The sequence below is a fragment of the Crinia signifera genome, chromosome 1, assembly GCF_055691185.1.
Source record: "Crinia signifera chromosome 1, ASM5569118v1, whole genome shotgun sequence".
NCBI lineage: Eukaryota > Metazoa > Chordata > Amphibia > Anura > Myobatrachidae > Crinia > Crinia signifera.
In genome coordinates, this window is record NC_139217.1 from 198,256,123 (window position 1) to 198,279,800 (window position 23,678).

At 41.9% G+C, this 23,678-nt stretch overlaps 2 protein-coding genes across 6 annotated transcripts in view; one reads left to right on the forward strand and one right to left on the reverse strand.

Annotated features, from left to right (window-relative positions):
• The window catches only part of FAM13A (family with sequence similarity 13 member A), a 191,701-nt gene that overhangs the window by 157,275 nt on the left and 10,748 nt on the right, over nucleotides 1-23,678 (forward strand). For 2 of the 5 annotated variants that reach the window (XM_083179123.1, XM_083179125.1), the window contains 8 exons: nucleotides 916-1,129; nucleotides 2,721-2,889; nucleotides 4,223-4,304; nucleotides 4,595-4,812; nucleotides 5,247-5,330; nucleotides 11,003-11,098; nucleotides 19,467-19,544; nucleotides 23,356-23,552. In XM_083179123.1, the coding sequence (XP_083035249.1) occupies nucleotides 916-1,129; nucleotides 2,721-2,889; nucleotides 4,223-4,304; nucleotides 4,595-4,812; nucleotides 5,247-5,330; nucleotides 11,003-11,098; nucleotides 19,467-19,544; nucleotides 23,356-23,552 (1,138 nt within the window). The remainder of the gene's footprint in view (nucleotides 1-915; nucleotides 1,130-2,720; nucleotides 2,890-4,222; nucleotides 4,305-4,594; nucleotides 4,813-5,246; nucleotides 5,331-11,002; nucleotides 11,099-19,466; nucleotides 19,545-23,355; nucleotides 23,553-23,678) is intronic. The other 3 variants (XM_083179124.1, XM_083179126.1, XM_083179127.1) reach the window with 3 other exon arrangements.
• LOC146066743 (putative E3 ubiquitin-protein ligase HERC6) overlaps nucleotides 1-23,678 on the reverse strand; it is a 437,857-nt gene that overhangs the window by 152,873 nt on the left and 261,306 nt on the right. The gene's annotated exons all lie outside the window — the stretch shown is intronic.

Consider the following 23,678-nt stretch of genomic DNA (forward strand, 5'->3'; position numbering starts at 1 on the left):
TTATGAATGCTCCTTTCCCCTTTGCCAGGTGATACAGTTTGACAGGGCTCTTATCTATTAGGTGTTTTCCACTTCTCTTGTTTACTTGCATGAAATTGTTAATGCCCTGCTGTAGATCAACCTAATTCAAGCATGTTTTCTCATGCAATAGATTTTTACTGTTTTATGTGTGTGTATAGGTTTTAGATTTGATTTTGTAATACGTGAACTCATCAACAGATGTAAAAATATATATAAATACAAATGTGTGTAACATTTCAATAAACTAGTGATCGTGTGTGTGTTTTAAACCCTCACAAACAGAAATATAACTCTGAAATGAGAAATGCTAATAATAAAAACTATAATTAGATTACATAAAACAAATAAAAACTATTTTCCTTCATTTGGTGCTGTCGGTTTGATAGAGTATACATGATCGAGGTACCAGTTTAATCTTGCCATACTAAGCAGTTGCACGCAAATCAGATTAGTCAAGGTGGAAACTTCACATGTATCTGGGTCAAGTAGTCCCAAGGACATGAAAGTTGTATATCTTGATGTACAGTGCAGAAGCAAGGGGTCTTTCTAGCCTCTACTTTACCGTACAGTTGCTATAGATTCTCTATAATGACTATATATATAAAAAAAATGAACCCACTTGGGCTTACACAATGTACTATTGTTGTTTTTTTTTTTCTCCTATACTAGTACAGTATGTTTATTGCATATTCTCTGGTTCAGTACAGGCAGAGCATAGTGATAACTGTAGCCTGTTAACATATCTGCTGTGTTATTTTGGGAGATGGTGATTCCTGAAGAAGGGGGCAAATGAACAAAGTCGTAGTCCTGTATTTAACTTTACTCTCTACTTACTACTTTTTTATTAAGTATGTGTATTTTTTTAATTAATACTAAGTATTTTGGTCTTCACAGAACCAGCTCCAGTCCTGGCCTCATGGGATCGTGAAGGAGCAGACTCGGATGAAGCTCGTCTGTCTCCTCAGGCAGGTCGTCTTATTCGTCATCTCCTGGAGACAGACAGTGATCCCATGCTCTCTCCTCGGTTTTACGGGTATGGGCATAGCCAGCAATACCTGGATGACACGGAGGTGCCCCCATCTCCTCCTAACTCACATTCCTTCATGAGGTATTAATATTTCTTGTTTTATTTTTATTTTCTCTTACCCTCGCTCTCTCTCTCTCTCTCTCTCTCTCTCTCTCTCTCTCTCTCTGACACTCACTCATATTCGTTGGTGATAGCATATTTTTGGGCAATTTAAATACATATTTAGCTATAATCAATTTACTTATTGTGTAGGATCATTTAATCAAATAAGGTTATACGACTGGTAGAATCTTAACTACATAACAAGAAGAGGTGTTAAACATTTGTATCTGCCATGTGGGCTTTTTGAAGAACAATAGTATTGATTAAACACTATTCTTAAAGCCTTGAATATTTGTTACAACTCCTGCAAATGACCAATCCAGTTAATTAGGAATCCAACCAGCCATGCTTAAGTATTATTACAGTTATGCTTGTCAAAAGGAATGTGCACCATGTTATGCTGCTTTCAGACCGCAAAACTGGCTTTGACCCTGTATTTGGAAACATTTCCAAAAACGGGTCTGCCAGGTAAAACCCCTTTCACACCGCATCTCTTAAACGGTATATTACCGTTTAAGTGCGGTTTTTTTGCACTGGCAGACCCGTTTTTGGAAACCTTCCAAATACAGGGTCAAAGCCAGTCTTCAGCGACCCCCCCCCCCGCGCGGGTTAACACATACAATCCCGTTAACCCCTCCGCACCCCCAACCCCGTTTAACACCCCCCCGCATTGTGTTTAAGAACACCCCCCCGTGAAGCCGGTACCTCCTCACGTTGCAGTTGATCGGCAGCCGCAGTACTGTACCACGGCTGGCTTCGCGTATGAAAAAAAATAAGGAACTTTCTGAAAATGGCTGCCCCATAGGAAACCCCATTTAAAAAAACTGTCTTTCGTATGGGGGCAGCCATTTTCCGTAAGTCACTTTTCTTATAGGAAAAGTGACTTACGGAAAATGGCTGCCCCCATACGAAAGACAGTTTTTTTAAATGGGTTTTCCTATGGGGCAGCCATTTTCAGAAAGTTCCTTATTTTTTCACACGTGAAGCCAGCCGTGGTACAGTACTGCGGCTGCCGATCAACTGCAACGTGAGGAGGTACCGGCTTCACGGGGGGGGGGTGTTCTTAAACACAATGCGGGGGGGTGTTAACGGGGGTGGGGGTGCAGAGGGGTTAACGGGTTTGTATGTGTTAACCCGCGTGCTGGGGGGGGCGGCGGCGGCCTCCAGCGCAATTAATATTTAATGAGCGCATTAAATATTCACTGCACTGAATTTAGGACCCAGCTTATTGGCTGGGTCCTAAATACCGTTTTAGACCCGATTTTGATCCCAAAATACCGGGTCTGAAACGGGTAGGACCCTCCATTTTAACCGGTTTACAAAAACAGCTTTTGTAAAACGGTTATGGGGTCCTGCACCTTTCAGACCGCACAGATTACCGTTTTAAAACAGTAAAAAAACGGCTATATACCGTTTACAAAGTGCGGTCTGAAAGGGGCATAAATTAAATCACTTCTCCTATGCCTTAACCCATCATAATGTACCTTTGCGTATTTAACGCAATATTTGTCATTGTTTAATAGGTAATGTGCATGTTTGTGACTAACTGAACCCTATGTTTTTCTTTCAGACGGAGACGTAGTTCCTCCCTGGGGTCTCATGAGGAGGACCAAGATGAGGACCTGACTCCTGTCCAGATCACACGCAAGATACAGAGCCTTAAGAAAAAAATTCGCAAATTTGAGGACAAATTTGAGCAAGATCGGAAATATAGAGTAAGGATTGTTCACTCCATCAGTGTAGGTCCCATAAGCTATAGTACTGCTTGTACCGTAGTGTGTGTGTGTGTGTGTGTGTGTGTGTGTGTGTGTGTGTGTGTGTGTGTGTGTGTGTGTAAGTAAGTATGTTTGTAGTTGGAGGTGATGTATCAAGCTTTCTATTGCGCAAAGTTGGAGAAGAGGCACACGACCACCAATCCGCTTCTGTCATTTTATAGTATGCACATTATAAATGGTATTAGCTGTTTGCTTGCTAACACTTATTATCTTTAAACAAGCTTGAAACATATCTCCCTATGAATTTAATGATAGAAGACACTAAGATGAATGATTTAGTATTTTATTAGTATTATTTTGTAATTTGCTTCTTACCTGTCTGACCAGGTGCCCTTCTAATGATTGATGGCTGACAGCCTGTGCAAGAAATAGGGCTGCTGTAATAGCAGGGGATTCTCTTCCCATGGAGAGCGCTCTCTCTGCTATTGCAGTCCAGACTGGCAGTCTAAGGGGAAGAAAACACCTCCTTTCTGTCTGTGATGAGCATGGGAATAGGAAGTCACTGCCACTGCTAGGCAGTCCCTACTGGTGGTTGATTTTTCCCAGACGTAAAATCCACCACTGATGGAAAGATTCAAATAAATAATAATAATCTAAGGTTTCCTATTCAAGTTGCTACTAGAAGGACAAATCTATAAATCAGTATTCACTCATCTGAAATAATACTTTGTATATATTTTGCAAGAAAAAGTAGCAAGGTGAGTACACAGGCCAGGTCCAATATGAGTGACCCTCGTCATACATACAGTAATTATACTAAATGTACTACCAGTTCCTTTGCAGTAAACACCAAGTACTTTACTTCTGGTCTAAGATACTAAATTTTAGGAAAAAAGTAGGAGGAAAACATGAAAAAAAGTTGAGGAAAGAGTACCCCTAACGGGGATTGAGTCACATATAGCCAGGGCTATTTTTCAGTAGGCTCCAGCAGGAACTGAGGCCCTTATTCTAGTTCACTCTTTCTGACAAAATATTTCTTAGATGGACAAAACCATGTGCACTGCAGGTGAGGCAGGTGTAAAACCCCACCCAAATCTAATTATCTCTGCACAGGTAACACCTGCCTCACCTGCAGTGCACATGGTTTTGTCCATTTAAGAAATATTTTGTCAGAAAGAGTGAACTAGAATAAGGGCCTCAGTTCCTGCTGAAGCCTACTGAAAAATAGCCCTGCATATAGCTTAATGTAAAATAATGAAATATCTTAATATTCTGTTCTATATGGAAATAGTTAACTTGTCTACATATAATTTTGAGAAGTGCACTTTTTGAGATATTGCTATTTCTCTATGAGCAGCCTTCCCATCGAGACAAGGCTACAAATCCTGAGGTTCTGAAATGGATGAATGAGCTGACAAAGTTCCGGAAGCAGCTAAAAGGTGAATATGTAAATACAAGATGGTACTACTTTAGAACTATGCTGTTACAATGGCTGATACAGTCAGTAGTGACACATGTTATGTTATTGGTTGCCAATACTTGTTTAGGCTACAAGGCACACACGGTAGATAGCACATTGACGTGGATGCTGCCTTCTCCTTAGTTTTAAAATAAGGAAATGCCAATAATGAAACCTGTTCAAAACATTGCATACAGTAGCTCAAATTACCTGCTGCACTATAATTGTTGAATTGATTTGATCAAATCTGAATGATTTTTTGCTACTCAGAGTCAAAAATTAAGATATCTGAAGAAGACCTGGTTCCTCAGATGAGGCAGAGAAGTAATACACTGCCAAAAAGTTTTGGTTCCCAGCTTGAGAGGGAGGAAGACAGGAAGCAGGAAGCAGAGAAAGTTGCCAAACCCTCTATAGAAGTTACAATGGAAAACATCCAAAAGAAACTACAGGACAAGAGAGCAGAAGTGAATCGGCCAGAGGATATTAAGGTATAAATATGGAAATTGGCAGATTGTATGCAATCTGTTCATTCTTTTGCAGAACAATGATATGGATATACAGGGCAGTATTCAATGCAGCCGACGAGGGGTTTAAACGGCGGGGATCACCGAAAACAACCGACCCTCGCCATTTAACCCCGTGCTGGCCGCTCACGCCGTTTCCATGTCGCTGTAAAAACCCAGCGAGGTGGAAATGGTGTGTGCAGGGGGTCAGTTGAATATTGACCGTACGAGCATAAAGCATTGAATATACCCAACAGTACAGGAGATGCTTGTACAATTTTGGTCTCTGCTAGACTTATCAGAAGCTATTGTTACTGACTGACTATTGCATCACACTAGGACTAATGAAAGTCAGCTACAGTAGTATACAGGCCTGTATACCCACATGAAACCACAACCATCTGTATCTATGTTTGCAGGATATGACCAGAGATCAGATTGCTGCAGAGAAAGTATCACTTCAAAAAGCTTTGCTTTACTATGAAAGTATTCATGGCAGACCGGTATGTATTCTATTCTATGTTATTTATTGCATGTACACATAGGAATCTTATTGTATAAATACCATAATGAATATTTTCACATGTATTAAGAGGTAACCATTAAATTGAGGGTACATATCATCTTTTGCGTAGGATCCATAGGACCAAGGCCCAATTTGCAACTATGGACAGCCCATGCTAATTGTCCCCAGGCCATTATCTCTGAATACGGTTATGGTAACCCTTTTCAGTAATCCGCAATGAAACCAGGAGACATACACCTGGAGGAATGCGCCAAGGAGCAGTTATTGCATCTTCATTACAAAATATACTGAATCCAACGGCGCACCATTCAAACAAAGGCAGCACAATCCTGATAGTAAAGGACACTATCAATGTCCTTAAATGGATTTGTAGAGAAAAACAGGAAAAACAATCTTTGGTGCAGTTTTCCCTGTTTTTCTCTACAATTGCATCTTCATTAACCTTATCTTGAACCTGGTGTAATACCAGTAAACATCTATTCCACTGGAACTTAAAATCATTGTTCAATCACGGAGTCAGTAGCACACGCAGGGGGGGTTAAGCTGAAAGCTGAGGGTCCCCTCTTTCCATGGGTACAAGAATTTTAAAAATCGGCCCTTGGGAACCAGAGATATCTGACTTCAAAGCAGTGGTCCCCATCCAAGCCTTTTAATTGCTCTTCCCAGTCAGATATTTCAGGTTCTGTCTGAGGATATATTCCAAAAGCTGGGATTCTCCCTCTTTGAGGGACACTAGTAGCTTGTCTCTGCTATTCCCAGAACCAGAGATATCAGCCTTCCAGCAGCTGGTTACTGCTCCAGCTCCACACACCTGGTATGTAGTTTTATTTACTCATTGGCAGATTGCTCTGCCTCCTGAAATCTGATCCCCTAGTCCCCAATTCCATTTGGTAGGTGGGATTCTCTAGTTTTTAATTCCATTAAAATCTAAGAAATCTATTTCTGGGAACTGGATATATCTGCAGTCAAGCAAGTGGTCCTCCCACCAGAAAATTATGAATAATAAGCCCACTCTACTATACACCCCTCCTCTGCATATTAAACATCCTCTACCACCCTGGAAGTTATGTATCAGGGCCCCTTCATTCAGCCCAATGCCCCATTCTCCCACCCCATCTCCCACCATCTGTGCAGTAAAGGTGTAATAAGTGGAAATTACTCATCCAGGCCCTACATGCTGAGCGGTTGATATAATACTCCCTACCACCCGGGGGACATCAAAGCTTCCCCCACCCCTACTGCTGGAGGATCAGTAGGTGCACCAATACATTGCTATGCCCAAGGGTCTACACTGCTGTTGACGCCCCTGTATGTATATATATATATATATATATATATTTTATTATTATTATTATTATTTATATACATTTGGTCTGTCTATAATACTTTAACTGACCCGGCATATACTGGGTCACTTAAGTGTCCATCTCCGTGCTTTGCTCCGCCCCTCTGGAAACCCCCTTCTGAAAATCCTGCGTTTGCCACTGGGAGTCAAGGCTCTTATGCTGCTCCGTGGCCATCTAACTAGACCAATTATTGGAAGTCTGGGCTTACATCCTGTGGCATACTATAGAAGATGGATGAGATATAATAGGATGAGAGATTTACACTGCAAAATCAAACTGGTTTTGCAGTGTAAATGATTGCCGTTTTAAAAAAAACTGGAGATTTCTTCCCAAATCTCTCACTTTCTGAATCTCTCATCCTATTAAATTTCACCCAATATGTCTGCCATGAACAGTACTATTCTCCAGACATTAAGCATTGCTGAAAGGTCTAAAACAGGGCCAATTTACAGAGTCAGAGGTCCTAGCATTACTCTCCAGCTGACTGCTGAGCCTTTTTATTTGAAAGCATGTATAAAATGTTCTATGGCAAGCGCTTGAGATGCTTGCTATGGCTATTGCTCTATTCCAGCCTACTAGCTACAAGAACGTACCGTAGTTTTATAGCATGCGACAGAGATTATTTCCATATGTGCTCATTTCAACAGGAACTTCCTGTTGAAACCAATATTTGCAGCAATCCAGTGTTTTAGTAACTACTTTACAATAAACATCAGTCTAGTGGTTGTTGTACAGTACAGAGAGCATTGCATAGACTGTCATTCAATTCAGTGAGCATCCTGGGTACCACACATTAAGATAAAGGTGAACATCTGCTCCTCAAATATAGTACTCATACATCCCAGTAAGTTCTATAAAAGATGGAGGAACTTAGTGGCTGATACTCTTTACATGTTGCATCCTATTGACTTCCATACAATACAAGAAGCATTCTAGTTACATATCTACACAGCTTACCAAGGCACCAGATTCCATTGGCCTTTTGTCTCTGCTTCATCCACTTCATCCCCATTACATACAATGGATAGGTCCGCAGATTCCATCATTCTGTATCATTAATACCTTTCCCTCTTCAGCCTCACCTATCCTAATTCACCTTTATTTTTCATTCTTCTCCATCTTCCACCTCTGCCCTCTTTCATTCTTCTCTGATTGCCGCCTCCTAATTTCACCTTTTATAACCTACTCCATATTCTGCATTCATCCTTCCGTATCCACCTTGTTCACCTTATTTTCCTCTTGTGCTCTGTTTTTCTTCCTCCTTTAGTCACATAAGGCTGAGCATCAGAGCATTGCATTCTGATACCCAATTTGAGGAGCTTAGAACACATACCGAGTTATGGATAGTGGAAGGCATTTCCGTCCCAGCTGCACTATGGAGATGCAGGTTCACAACTGTCAACGGTTGATGCACCGCAGAAGTTAGTGGTTGGACCATAGCGAAAAGCCATTTTTCCTGGAAGTATAGAAATGTTAGGACAGGCCATGATGAATCTAGGTTGCATGCACTGAGACAAATAATCAATGATTCCCATTGAGTAGCATCTGTTGGCATCTTACGTATGCTTTTCCCTCTGATACTGCACATGCCTAGGGTTATAACTAAATATTACTAAGCCCCCTCACTGACATCATGAGGAACCCTCTGTTCTTCCAAGTCACTTCACATCCACCAAGACCTTTTCCACTCAAATAAAAATAACCTTTTCTCTAATGCACTACATACAGACTTTACAGCACTGTATTAAATAGTTTTATATCAATGTTGTATTTATGGACTGCAAATCCATTTGTTGCCTTAATATGCATTCAGTTTGGACGTAGCGTCCTAACCCTATAGCAGCAAATCCATAAAAATGTCTTCATTAAAGCTCATCTTCATTTTAAGTATGTTACTAAGGAACATTATTTCATGGAGTTAATATGTGTTAATGTTTTTTGACTGAAACTTTAATTAAAACAGCTTTGTTCTTCTCCTTGGCTTGGCACTGATGCAAAATGGAAAAATACTGACTGCCTTAGAACAATTTATTAAATGAAGTTCAAGCCAAAAACCAGGGGGGCAAAGACTAGAAAGTATTATAAGCCTATTAGTTTGAAACCCATTATATATCAAAGCTTTTGCTTTCTGGAGAACAAAAAAAAAGAAAAGCTGTTCAGATTGAGTTACATAGATACAGAGGTTTAAAGGGCTGTTCCAGCTTCATGGTTCTCCTTCAGTTTATGCAGGTAGTTGACGGGTCTTCTTAACTTAAGGTTTTACCAAGAAAATAACAACAGAACACCCACAAAGACAGTTGACTTCTTTTAATCAAATTTACATAATATATATATGTCTAGTGTCTGATTGTGTGTCTCTGAAACACTGCCATCTGTTGGCAGCGAGTGAAACTACATCTCTTACTCTCACACATGCACAAACACAGAGGCAATCACAAGGTAGCAGACTAGCTTTCGAAGCATTTGTTTCAGACAGGCTTATTAGTTTACATATATTTATTTCCATGCATATTTGTTCATTAAACTCATGACCTAAAGTCCAATATTCTAATTTGGATGTTGTATCTATTTGTAAATCTTAATTATTACATATCTGTATTTAGTAACATTGGGCATGAAACGCAGTTCTACACTTTTTGCGTTGAACAATTATCTGTAAACTGCACATACGTCACTGCTGCAGATAATTTGCTGTTCTACTTGCATTGGGGATTCATTTACAATATATTGATAGTGAGCGGCCGTTTTGAGGGAGTTAATGAGAATTGGCAGGAAAATGTGGCATTTTAGTGTCAACCACTAACTGTGATCCTTCATGCAGGAGTCATGCCTCCTGTGTCTTATAGTGTGTACACACGGCAGATGCTGCCATGAGATGCGAGTCCTGACTCGATCAGATCGCATCGGGACTCGCATCTTATGGCATGCTAGAGGGGCACAATTTACATTATTTAGTGCAGATCTGCACCATATAGTGTTGCCTGCCCTCACTATATCGCTGCCGATTTGCGCTCATTCGGGAGCACGCATCGGCAGCGCATCGGGCTCATTAGCCCTAAAAAGCCGACAATAAATATGCGATATGGCTTCCGATGTTCACTATATTGGGAACATCGGAAGCCATATCGCCCCCGTGTGTACACACCATTAGTTTCGGCAGCCATTCTGAGTGAACATAGACAAGTGGTGTCAAACTCATGGTCCTCCAGCTGTTGTGGAACTACACGTCCCAGCATGCCCTGCCACAGATTTTATATAATGGATGCTAAAACTGTGGCAGAAAAATGGAATAGATATGTACACCCACTGGCGAAATTTTCACAACAATAAATGAAAATACAGGGGTCACAGCAAAACGTTATCTGAAATGACTCGGAGAACAAAAAAAGAGGCCATAGTACAGTACTGTCTGAATGGTAGTGATAATTTAATTCACATAATGCACTCACATATAAGCGAGATTAGTGTGCATATCAGACAGAATCTGTATTTCCTTTTCCTAGGATCCATGTTTAAGAGGAGACTCTGTCTGGTAAAACAAAACTATACAATTTGAATGATGCACTCACATTTTACATATACAATCAAGCATAAAAACCCAAGAGGGTAATGGATCCCTCAATACTGGGCTGGTCAGGAGTCACCTCAAGTGGAACAGCGGTTGCCCGGCATTCAGGAGCATCCTGCAGCTCTCAACATTTCCCGGTTCGTTCGGTGGTGATCGATATCGCTTAAGCGCGCTTTCGGGTCCTTTGAGCCCTTCCTCAGAGGCAGATGCATGTGGCAGGGCATGCTGGGATGTGTAGTTCCACAACAGCTGGAGGGTTATGAGTTTGACTCCATTGCCATAGACCTACTCAGGGAAGTCAATGCTTTCCAGATCTGTACTTAGTTGTGTGGCATCTGCAAAGGCTCCATTGGGCTTCTCTATACAGACATCGTTTGAGTCAGAAATTGCATTTGTGGCAGCATTAGCGTACAAGTATGAATCAGGCCCATTGTACAGTATAACCATACTTTTGCCTTGAAATAAAGATTACATTGGGAGCAAAATGCGCCTCAAAATCATAGCATAGGTGATTAAAGAAAGACTGGAGATGATAGAAAACTGCAGTGAGCTTTGTGCAAAGTGGATTTTGTAGGAAACTGGACATTCAACGACCGAACCCGATGATGCCGTTTATGTGTTCTTGGTTCATTTCAAAACGGGCAGTGTTTGTGCATGTGCGGCCAGTATTATTCACTGGTAAAACACAAACCTTACCAAAGCAGTAACCGACAGACCTCTATTTTTGTATTTCAGGTAACAAAGAATGAGAGACACGTGATGAAACCATTTTATGACCGATACAGACTGTTTAAGCAGATCCTCTATCGAGCAAACACCATACCCGTCATTGTAAGTCATGCTTTCATTTTGAATTTCCTATTAAGAGAGCTGCTAACATCAACAATTTCATCCCTCTTAAAAGCATGTATACTGCTGTTGCTGCCAAGGGGAAATGTACAGTACCTCACATTGCTGCTATCTTAATGTACCGTTTGCCGATTTTGCCAACCTTACCGGAGGACTACTACTATTTACGCTTTTGATTGTCTCTAGTTGCAATAGTGTAACCCAGGTATGTCCAAACTATGGCCCTCCAGCTGTTGTGAAACTACAAGTCCCATCATGCCTTGCCACAGCTTTTCTATTACGGAATGCTAAAACTATGGCAAGGCATGCTGGGATGTGTAGTTTCACAACAGCAGAAGGGCCACAGTTTGGCCATGCCTGGTGTAAGCAGTTGGTTTGTGACTGTAGCCACAATCTTTGCTATGAGCTGCGTTATCTTTATTTTATTCATCTGTAAACTGGTCTATGCTGAAAGCGGATAGAAACTGATCTTTCATAAGATTAATCAGATGGTTTGTTATTTGCTGGTCATTGTTGATTTTGGTTCCATTTCTTAATGGCAAGTTTTTTAGCATAATTATTAGTGTACTTGGTGAAAAGATCTTTTTGCCAGAGATTTGGCATTTGTTTTTGTTACAATCATAGAACTGAAAGTCAGACTTCCATTTAAAATGGACACGCTAGCACATGCCACACTGGCGAGGGGAGAGAACACTCTTATCACTGCCATGCTCCAGCAAAATTATTTTCAGAAAGGTTGGTAAGGCTAGATTTTATATTGCTACAATATCTACGATGCCACCATGACTTAGTACAGGGGTTCTCGGCACCAAACCTCACATTTTCCGAACAGGTCGTGTTTTGATGATGTCTGTGGAGCAGATGAAAGAATTTCTGACCCAGCAACATAGCTTAAGTCACTTATGTGTGGTTAATGAAGTCCACAAAATATGACCTGCTTGTTGTTTTTGAGGATGGGACTTTCTTTTGACATATATATATAATATAATATAATTTACTTGGTAATATTTTTATCAAACTGAACATGGGTTCCCGACTATCACATGCCCGGTCAGGGCAAGAGTTAATGCTTTTATATGCTCACAGAGAGCTTCAAACAATAATCAGTCTGGGGCAAGATCTGTCTGTGAGGGTCAGTGTCTTGTCTACCATTGCAATGGCATTCTAGCCCCCCTCGCGGCTAATTAAATTGAGCCCTAAGCGTTAATTAATTAGGATACTTAAAGGTCCAACACTCGTTATCTGAATGAGGGTGTTTGGCAACTGTTGAAATAGGGGACTTCTGATACAAAAAAAAATGGGACTATGGGCCTTATTCAGATCTGAGCTCAGTACAAATTTGTTTGGAAAATTGGCAAAACCATGTGCACTGCAGCTGGGGCAGATGTAACCTGTGCAAAGAGAGTTAGATTTGGGTGGTGAGTGCTGAAACTGAAATCTAAATCACAGTGTAAAAATAATGCAGCCAGTATTTACCCTGCACAGAAACAAAAAAACTCACACACATCTAACTCTCTCTATACATGTTACATCTGCCCCACCTGCAGTGCACATGATTTACCCGTTTTCCAAACAAATTTGTACTGAGCTCAGATCTGAATAAGGCCCTACAGTATATGTGAGGATTTACCCAAATATTCTTAGAAATGTGTGTAGCAGCAAGTGGGGCTGCAGTTATCAGCTGACTGCTCTGATAAGCACCAATAGGTTTTGCAGCTTGACTCAAAGGCTGAATGATTGGATCTGTCCATTTTAATGATGAATCCTTCCCCTAAAGCCCCCATATTCCCGTCAGCCCTTCTGCGATACTTTCTGCCCATTTTAACCTTAGCGCTTTGGATAACTGTAGTTCTGTTCTTATACAGCTACAATTGTTTCTATTAATATTTAACAAGTAACTTAAACATTTTAAGAACAGTATATACATTTACCGTGGACAAAAATATTAACTACTTTGTGGCATGCTTATTATGGGAATGTGTGAGATAAGTTTATCACTACTGTTTTGTTTAGTTTCACAATCGAATATGTTGCACATTTTAGTGAAAGCCCAGCATCTAAAGTACATATGATGTGGACAGTAGGGACGCCAATCCCAGGGCATTTTTTCAATGCCTTTTCAAAATGCCTAATCAATACCTAGGATTGAGTTTGCCAATATAATGATGAACTTTATTCCCCTTCTGTTCCCCCCCAAGCCCAGTGTCACTTACCCGGCCATCGGTGCAGGGCCTGTCGGCTTTGATTGGGTGGCGGTGGTCCGGAGGCGGCGATGATGAGGTCAGGTGCCAGGCGGTGGTCTGTTGGGTGAGCGCGGAGCAGCAGACAGGCTGTGCAGCGTGACCTCTGACATCAGGTCATGCTGCGCACAGCCGCAGAGCAACGCGTTGGAGTTTGGGAGCAGCTGAGCAACGTCTGAGCTGTCTCTCAGCGCTGCCCGGCATTAGATTTGCGCATACGCAGGCCAATCACGGAATCCCAGGATTGGAAGCTCCAATCTCAGGTTTCAAAGTTATAAAGTACCAGCCAATCTGCTCCTAAGTGTCATTTCTCAAACACAACCTTTAACATGACAGTTAGGTGTGTATTGGCTGGTACTTTTTCACTCTCCACTTTCACTTCTGGCCCTTTAAAATTTGATGTTCCTCGCGCACACACACATTTGTAATTGTAAATAAAACATTAAAGTGGCCTAAATCAGATGTTATGCCAACAACAAATAAATGCTGTACAGTAAGTGAATAGACAGACAGTCTAAGAATGAGAGAACATATTCTGCACAACAGCAGTGTTAACAGACCTACTAGATCAGCTGTAGAAAGTGCTGGTGCTTAGGCAACGTGGTGATTTCCACTTTCATACAATTTTATTTTACATTTTTACACAACCTACAACAACATAACCTAGTCACAAGCCTTCTACATACAGTATATTGGCCTTTAGCTGCTCATTAGATGCAGGGGGTGTTTTAAGAGAGGAGGAGGCTTTGTGTAGCCTTCTCCGGGCACAGTGGCCATTTATCAGGTAATTTCCGCACCAACAGCACTGTGGAGTCTGAGCACTCAGACTCCATTTCGCATGCGCAGATCACCGTGAAAATGGCACAACAGTCACTTTTTCCAGTGATTTCTGCAGCACTGCTGTCTCTGCCACTGGACTCCGGAACATAAGTATTTAAAAATTGGTGCAGTGTGTGCCGCCGTGGGGTTCAGGCCCATGTGTACGCCACAGATTAGAGATTTTCTAATAATATAGTCCCCTTTATTTTTTTATGATTGGAGGTGCTATTTTTCAATGTGACTGAAAATGCCACATGCATTGACTTGGTTAGTGGTAGCACAAATATTTGGGGCACTCAAGCTTTATTGCCTACTTTTTTTTCTACCTTAACAGCTTGTGTATTTGTACAGTGGGGGTTTATTTCATGATAAGGAGAGTCACATCATTAATCCCTGTCCACCACTGTGAAATGATACGGAGTGAAGGAGTGGCTTATTATGCAAATTGCACATTAGGTGCCTGCTCACTTACAAGAAAGGGTAGCAGGAACCAGGAGAATGACCTACTCTCACAGAAGTCTGGGAAGACTACCAGACATTTGGGATTCTCCTGCATATTTATGGAAGATAGGGGAGTATGGCTCAAGCAGTGGCACCTATGCTTCCAATCATAATCATTTAAATGAACAACCTATGAAATATGTAGAATTTCAGTAAATCTACAAACTGTTGTTCTTATTGCCATAATATTTGGGTCATTGAACTTGAAAACATACTGTGGTAAGAGCCTCGGTGTTTTGAACCAGGCACAAGCATGCACTGAGTGATGTCCTAACAATACAAGTTAAACAAATGTCCAGTTTGGGGTGAAACTTTGCCATTTCCTTTTAATACTTTTCTGGGTACTTGTGTATTATCACGGCGCCCCCGATATTAAGTCGCACATTTTTTAATCGCATGCCATACAGCCGATGCACAGCTATGCGATGCGATTTAAGCCACTATACGATTTTAAATTGTATAAGCACCCTAATGGGTGTTTACAATGTTAAATGCATCCCCACGCCACCCCCAGTATAAACAACAACCGGAAGCGTGGCGAGCAGCGGCGGTACACGTCCTCCGATCGTTTCATACCCCCACTATCCACGTCGGCGTGGAGTTGTCTCTATATAGTGTGGCGAGCCACCGAGCCCGAAGCGTGGTGAGCGCAGCGAGCCCCGCGAGGGGACGCCTATTACTTTACATGTATTACGCGTCCCCTCGCGGGGCTCGCTGCGCTCGCCACGATTCGGGCTCGGTGGCTCGCTGCACTCGCCACACTATATAACATCAACTCCACGCCGACGTGGATAGTGGGGGTATGAAAATGTTAACATTGTATAACATCGGGGGGAAATCTCGTCGCATCGCATACAATCACATGCCTTATGGTCTGCGATGCGATGGGCACCGTGATAGTACACAAGTACCCTTTTCTGTTAGGAAGTCTGATGTGCGTATAAGACAAAGTGGTTCCACTTTTAGTCTGTATGCCAGTCAACACTGTATCTGTATTATGAAGCAGTGATAAGGGAGGAGAAGTGATAAAGTGCCTGGTACTTTATCACTGGCCAATCAGCTCCTGACTGTTAAGTTACAGGCTGGGTTTTAAAAGGAACAGTTAGGAGCTGATTGGCCGGTGATAAAATATCAGGCACTTTATCACTTCTCCTCCCTTATCACTGCTTCATACATGTACCCCTGTGTATCTTTACTCATTGTAGTCTTGCTGAACAATGGCTGCAGAGGCACTTCCTGTATGGATATATAAGGCAGTTTTCATTTAATAATTAGCAGTTAAAGTAGTGAGCCCCATACATACTGTATTAAATGAGTCCCCGCCGATACCGATATTGTTGGCGGTGGGGACAGGATGGGGTGCTGGCATTGGCAAGTGCATACATACCTGCCAATGCTGGGAGGAAAAGGGAGCGGCGGTGGGGGTCATGCTACTGTCGTTAACGATGACTCCCTCATCCGAACATGTTTAGATGAAGGTGGGGGTCGTTAACGATATGAGGTGCACACGCAGGGCGATTGTAAATATTGTATTATAAACAATATCGCCCAGAAAGCCCTTTCTGAGCCATGTTGTGAACAATATTGCCTAGTGTGTATGGGGCTTTTAAAGGAAGAAGTCTGTAAGTGCTAAAGATATGAGAATGCGACTGTGTGGTAGAATGTGTGGTAGAATGAATGTCCGTTATGAGGAGAAGTGGCATGAGCATACGTTATGTGCAATTGACAGTGTGTTTGTTCAATGACAAGAGCGCTATACCTTCCTTTCTATGGTGGTGTTGCTATCTAGAAGATACAAACGATGTACAATGTATTAACTGTCAGTAACACTTACAGTTCCAATTGCTGTAGGTGTCATTGCCTATTTATTACAAGGGGGACAGCTCTGTCCCCAGCTATGGCAGCTGCTGGCTTCAGGCTGCACTGGAGATCTGATGGTGTTTGCAAGATCTCGCATGTGTGCACTGGAACTGCCCGTGGTAGAGACACAGCGCATCAGCACTAGGCTAATGCACTGTGTACTCTAGTAGGGATCACCGGCAAGTGGAGGTTTTACTCCTCCACTGAGGCTTCTGAGCTACTGCATGATGTGTGTGGGTATAATACATCTACCCCTGTGTGTAGGAGGTCTTTCCCTTCTGCATTCCACATGTCAAACATACTACTTTATATTGGCTCACCATGAAGTGCTACTGTGAGATTCAGTGAGAAATCTTTTACGTCCTGATGTAATCATTTAATAAAGTTTGACAAATCTTTTGTATATATGTCGGTGTGTTTTTTTTTCACTTCTATTTCTGCTTTCCCCTACCTCCTCTTGGAGTGGGACGCGGTCAATATGCCGGTGGTCGGAATCCCGACGGATAAAATACAGACGCCGGAATCCTGACCGCCGCAATGCTGGCACTTTGTCCCTCTATGGGTGTCCACGACACCCATAGAGGGAGAACAAAATAGTGTGCCCGTCCGCAAGGGGGAGGGCGATCCACATCCCCCCCCTTGTTGGCATTTCGGCGGTCGGTCTTCCGACCGCCGGCATTTCATACCGAATCCCTTGGAGTAACCTAAACTGGGTACACACTAGGGGTGGGATGCGTTAAAGCAAAAATGCTGTGAAAAACCCTGTTATCTTTTTTTTACCGCATTTTTGAATGCCCTTAAACCCGATCGCCAGGTTACCGCGACAGGGATATTTCCAGCAAAAGCTCGCAATACCCCATAGAAGCCTATGGGCTTCTTATCACGACCCACGCCACCCAACACCAACCCCCGCGGCCCCGCAAACGATGTGCATCCTCACCTAAGTCCGGGCAGCACAGTGCTCTGCTGCCAAGACCAGTGACCTCCTCTGCCCTAGCCCCGTACTTCCACTTCCGGGGGGCAGGGAGGAGGAGGTAGAGTCCCTGGCCCTACAGCAGCAGCCGGCCAGGTAAGGGAGAAGGGGGAGCCGCCGGGAACATCGCAAAAGGCACCTCTTAACGAAAGAGTTGTCCATGTGATAATTGTCGCATATGTTAGTGCATATGCAATAATTATCTATGCGGTAGCCGGCGATGTGCAGCGGAGAGCGGTTAGTGCATCCTGTCATATGCGATCTATCGTCAAGGTTATCGATATCATTGACAATATTGCATATATCATCCAGTGTGTACAGTCAATGTGGATAACAATGCGGATGACGTCACTGCCAGTGTGTGCAGTCAATAACATTCTTCCACTGGCACTGCTGAGATACCTGTAGTTAACCACCGGAATCGTCTAATGTGTACCCAGTAATACATTTTTACAAGACAGTGACTTTTCTACAGCGCTGACTGTTATCACTAATCTGTCTGCCGAGCTCCTGGCAGTGAAGCGTTATTCAGAATTGAATAGAATCAAATGGACAAAACATTAGTGAGCCTTACTTCCCTAAACTCCAAGAATGTAAGGGACATTCCCAAATTTCCAAGACACCCAGAAGCGCAGGTCACCACACACACTCCTAGTGATATGGTCAAGGTATGTGGTGAGGGAATTCAAAGTGATCTGCATCATTGTGGCCCTGTCCCCACTGCACGATTCTGCAACCCCCACTGCAATTCCCTCACTGGTGACCTCCATATCTCACAGAGTAGAGAAGAAAAAAACATGTAAGTATAATTAGAGCCCATTGTAATGAGCATACTATAGCCTGTCACAATCAGTTGGAGATGGCCTGACAGACCGTATATGAGCGTTCTGTGAATGCTACCAGTGTAGCCTCTTAAGCCGATAGGTTAGAAATTAAAAGTTATTGCTCAGAAGAGCCCTTCGTTAATGATGTACGCTCATACACATAGATAATGACTCCCCTGTCTGCTGAACATACAGGTCAATGTTGGCTATATAACCAATGACCCGCATGCAGCAGGTTCCAGTGACATCCCAGAATAATAGTGTTTACTGATATCGTCCAGTGTGTGCACTCAATGTCGTGTGACCAGCGGCACCGCCGATGCTCCTAGCTGCATAGTGTGTTTACAAGCAAGGCTCACAGCATGGGTGCATTAAGAGAGTCCCATGTGCAGACTCTGTCCAGGTCCCCTCCTCTCTAACAGGCAGCTCAGTAGGCTCTGGGCACTAAAGTCACTAGGAGACCCTAACGCTGTACCATGTGCAGGCCGCCGGGGAAATGGTGCAGAGAGGACATTTTCCCTGTGATTTTCCTACACTTATGTGTGACATGCCGGTGAAATGGGCATTTGTGCAGTGATGCTGCCACATGCATGAGACTCCAGAGGGGTAAGTATTCAAGAAATGAGTGCAGTGTCTGCAGTGTTGGCGCACCTTGCACCCATTTGTTAAGGAAAATGCATAATTTGGTAGCCTTGAATTATTGTAATGTGTATATAAAAGGGAAATTGTGGTTTTATTCTTAATCGTCTCCAATGCAAACTTGTATCCCTTGTAGTACGTTCATATTGTACACACACCAATGTAACACGGGCAAATTTCTGCATTCATGTACAATGCTTTTTCACACAACCAGCTCTGTACATAGATTTGTGTCTGCAGGAACATGTATATTTCCATTATAACTTCTGATATTGCTGATGTTTATTGCCTATTATTTCAATGTATTTTTAAACACTGTTATGTAGGAATAGATGGCATACCATTGTTCTGCTTGTCAGAGGCCTGTAAATGCTTTGCCTAGCATTTCGGCAAGTCCTGCTAGGCACATGTAGATGCAATAGCTGTTAAGTAGATCTCGGGATGTTTTCAGAGAGGGATTCACGGTGTAACATACTTGTTAACACTCATCACAGGGATCCCCCTCAAGCAAGCGGAGAAGCCCTTTGCTGCAGCCAATAATCGAGGGTGAAACAGCATCCTTCTTCAAGGAGGTAAAGATAAGACTTCAGCTGCTAATGACAATAACTGCTAAACCTGCATCAAATTCCCACAAACCAATCAATCCCTTAATCCTGAGTGTTTTCTTGTAATTGGTGCCTTGATTCCTTGCAGTGCTGCTCAAAAAAATCCGTAACTGCTTCAGCCCAGCTAGCTGTGTATAAGCTTCCATACATTGTCCATCGCTCTGATTGCGTTGGCTTTTGTGCTTTACGTTCCAGGTGATTTTCACAGCTTGTTCCTTTATGTTCCTGTGACTTTTGCTTTGTTTTTGTTAAATCTTGCACTGACGTTTGCTTACAAAAATTATGATTTTTCTCCCTCCATCAAATGTAATCATTATGCTTTGGGAGCCTTGGGGTCCTTGGTAAATTATAAGTTTATATAACAATGTTCTATATGTTCATGCTGGTTTCAGAACGTATTCATTGAGGCAAAGCATTTACATAGTTACTGTGACTGGGTTATTCAGGAACTTTCTAACCTTGGCCAATCGGTATTTCTCATCCACCCCACAATCCGTACTGAAGCAGGCAGGACAAAGTATAGAGTACAATGCAGGGTAAACAAGACGGCATCTGTTGGCCACATCTACCACACAAATGCATCAGTAGATTAAGTACCATGCTGTGTACCTCCCAGTAATTCCGTATGTGATCTTTAGCATGCAATACAGCTCCTTACCTATTTAACACTAGTATATCTAGTGTTAAATAGATACTCTTTATATACAGTAATATAAAACTACACTATGTAAACAAAAGTGATTGGACCTTGACAGCAAATGGATCAACAAGGTTTTATTGACATCCGTACTTTGCAGAAATCACTGCACATGGTGGACTTAGAGAACATCTCTATAGGGTGATGTTCTAGTTGTAATGCAGAGTGAATGCAAACATGCATTACAACTAGAAGACCCGTGCAAAACCGACTGAAACAGCCCCAAGCACCTCCATTCTTCACTGTAGGTACCGTACACTCTGGCATCAGTCAGCACAGTCTGGTGATCTGGTAATCACCAAACACTTCCATCTGATCTGAAAAGTGGAAATCATGATTTTACACTGCTTAACACTTTACTACTATTGTTCCATTGTTTGCTCTGTTTACACCAACAATGGTGTAATCAGTGCCCCTCTACCTGTTTTGTACCTTCATAAACACGTGTCTGCTACAGGAGCACACCATTTCGCTTGCACGGGGGTGTCCAATCGCTTTTGTAGGTGTATTGTACATAACAAACCCATGACCAACATAAAATAACATATCCTAATAATAATATTATGGCTTCATGTAGAATAATATGACAACATGTACAAGCCTATTAGCACCTTTACAATACTATCCCATACCAAGCATGTCATACAACTTAGTGTCCTGTATGCAGACCCAATGCCAGAGGTGTGGTGCAGCTCCATTCCCACAGTATACTATCAAATTACCATTTAATCATACCTCCCAACATGATCCTCTCTAGGAGGGACACAATGCTCTGCTCCTAGACTTCCCTCTTAATGTATGATTGCCATCACCTGTGTTGAAGCACCTTATCAATCAACCTTTTTTAACACAGGTGATGGTAATCATACATTAAGAGGGAAGTCCAGGAGCAAAGCATTGTGTCCCTCCTGGAGAGGGCCATAATGGGAGATATGATTTAAAGCCAAGTTTTTGTAGAACTATATATTTCAGCATGGCCAATTAGCAAATCTATGTGAGGGTATGCTGAAATATCTAGTTCTACAACAGCTGCCTACCCCTGTTTCAAAGCATATTATACAGCTTAATGAGTTGTATACTGTCCAGCTCTACATTACACACTGCCTGGTGTCTCCACCGAAGATCAGTCATTAATGACTTAACTGCAATGGCCTCTGACGATTGTGGGCTGGTTCTGCTCCAAGCGATGTGCATTGGCAGTGTATAGAGTAAAATTGCTTATTACCCTGCCCATTGCTTAGACTTGAATTAGCCCCTTAAAAAGTTTAATGATAACAACCAATGACACTACTCAAAATCTAGACTGTAGAAAAATAGGAATAGTATGACTGGAACTCCTTCTGTCCAGGTGTGTGGTTGTCCCTAGGACAGTGATATAGAACCTATGCACACCAGCTATTGTTGAACTACACATCCTAGCATGCCCTGCAACAGTTTTGCTATCTGGCCATGCTAAAACTGTTGCAGGGCATGCAGGGATGTGTAGTTCAGCAACATATATGTCCTCACTGTGTTAAGACTTTTGTTCTCGATCTCTGTCCTCGGTAATCCAAATATAGTTTGCTTTTTCCAGGTCACCCAGTATGTACACAGGTGTTATAATTTCTCACTGACACAATTAGTTTCACCTGTGGATCTTTAAAAAAAAAAACAATTTCCCTTGTGATTCTGTGAGGAGATCTGGAAAACCAGAACTGTTTTGGGTCCTGGGGACTGAGTTTGATAAATGATGTACTAGGGGCTAACAACACTTTTGGTTTGTCATATACTGTAAGCCAGGGGCAGCCAACTCCAGTCCTCGAGAGCTACCAACAGTTCACATTTTCCACACAACCTAGCTGCTGCAAAGGTGCACTCATTACTAGCTGAAACATTGTCAAAGATCCACAGGTGGAGCTAATTACTTCACTTGTGATTCTGTGAGGAGATCTGGAAAACATTAACTGTTGGTAGCTCGCGAGGACTGGAGTTGGCTACCCCAGCTGTAAGCTGTCTGAGGTAAAATGACTGCACCCTTCCATATTGTTTCTCCTCTTCCCATGTGGTGTAAAGTGTATGTGTTATTTCCAATTTGGATAATATTGTAATGCAAAATGGATGTGTTGGTAGTTTTATATAGTAATAATCCGGGCCAATACATTTTAGTGTCATACATTGATGATGCAAAAAATAAATAAAAAGATAATAAAAACTAAAAAAGTCCCTTTGTAGATCATTCTGGTTTATTTTGTATGTTTTTTATTTTGCTGATTTGTTATTATCCCAGCCATCCTTGTGTGCCCCATTTGTCTCATTAATTTTTATCGATAGCTTATGGAAAGAATATCACTTTGACTTTGAAGATGCAGCTCAGACTGAACAATCTATCCTACCTTTTGTGCACACTTCTTGCATCACAGTAGGCAGTGTTTTACAGCATCTGTCTATCACTGCCCTGGGGCAGTGAGTCTTAACTCTCTCCCTCTGGGACATGAAAAAAACACTAATTAATCAACACACCTGTGCTCCAGATCAGAGCTGGGTTGAGAAACACTCATTTAAAAGATGGGAGGTTGTGTATGTTATCTATTTTGATGCATTGTTCATTCCCTGTGTACATTTGTGTAATCGTTCTAAGTGTTTTTATTGTTTTGAAACTGACTGGTTGGCCTGGTGTGTGTTTGTCCAAGAAGCAATTTCAGGATGACTTTGCACTCAAGTCTGTTTAATAAATGGTCCTGTGCCCTTCAAGGTTGAGTTCCCATGACAATGTACCCAAATGTACGTGTTGTACCCAAATGTACGTGTTGTATACTTCCCAGAATTCTTCCTTTTTACTATAATTACAGTTTTATTTCTTGATTTGGGTCTATGGAAGGTAAATTTAATGGATGAAATAAAAAAAAAAATTGCCATGTAAAGAATGATCAAGTTAACTGTATGTTACTAACCATGTGCTTATATTTTGGCCACATGTACTAATCGAAGTGGATGGTTTACATCCTGTTGCACCTCCCTCAGAGCTTCATATCTGTGTCAATTGTACATGTGTATTACATGAATCTAAAATATTTGGTTTAACCCTGACTGGGGTATTTTCAGGAAGAAGAGGAAGGGTCAGAAGATGACAATAACGTGAACACTGATTTTGCTGTAACGATGAAACCAGAATTCACTGTACGAAGTTTCCTGGAACAACTTGAGGATGAAACAGATGGCTTTGTATCTCCAGTTGATGACAAGACCCCATCAAAAAGTAGCCAAGACCTTGGACTTGGCAATCTTCATTCTGCGTCTGTGTATGTTGGCTTTTGTAAAAATGTATCTGTAGCTTATTGCAAAGAGCTTAAATACATTAGAAATTCTGCTTCAACTCCTTCTGTACTTTGTGCCATTTCTGTGTGTTACTGCAAATCCCTGATCTC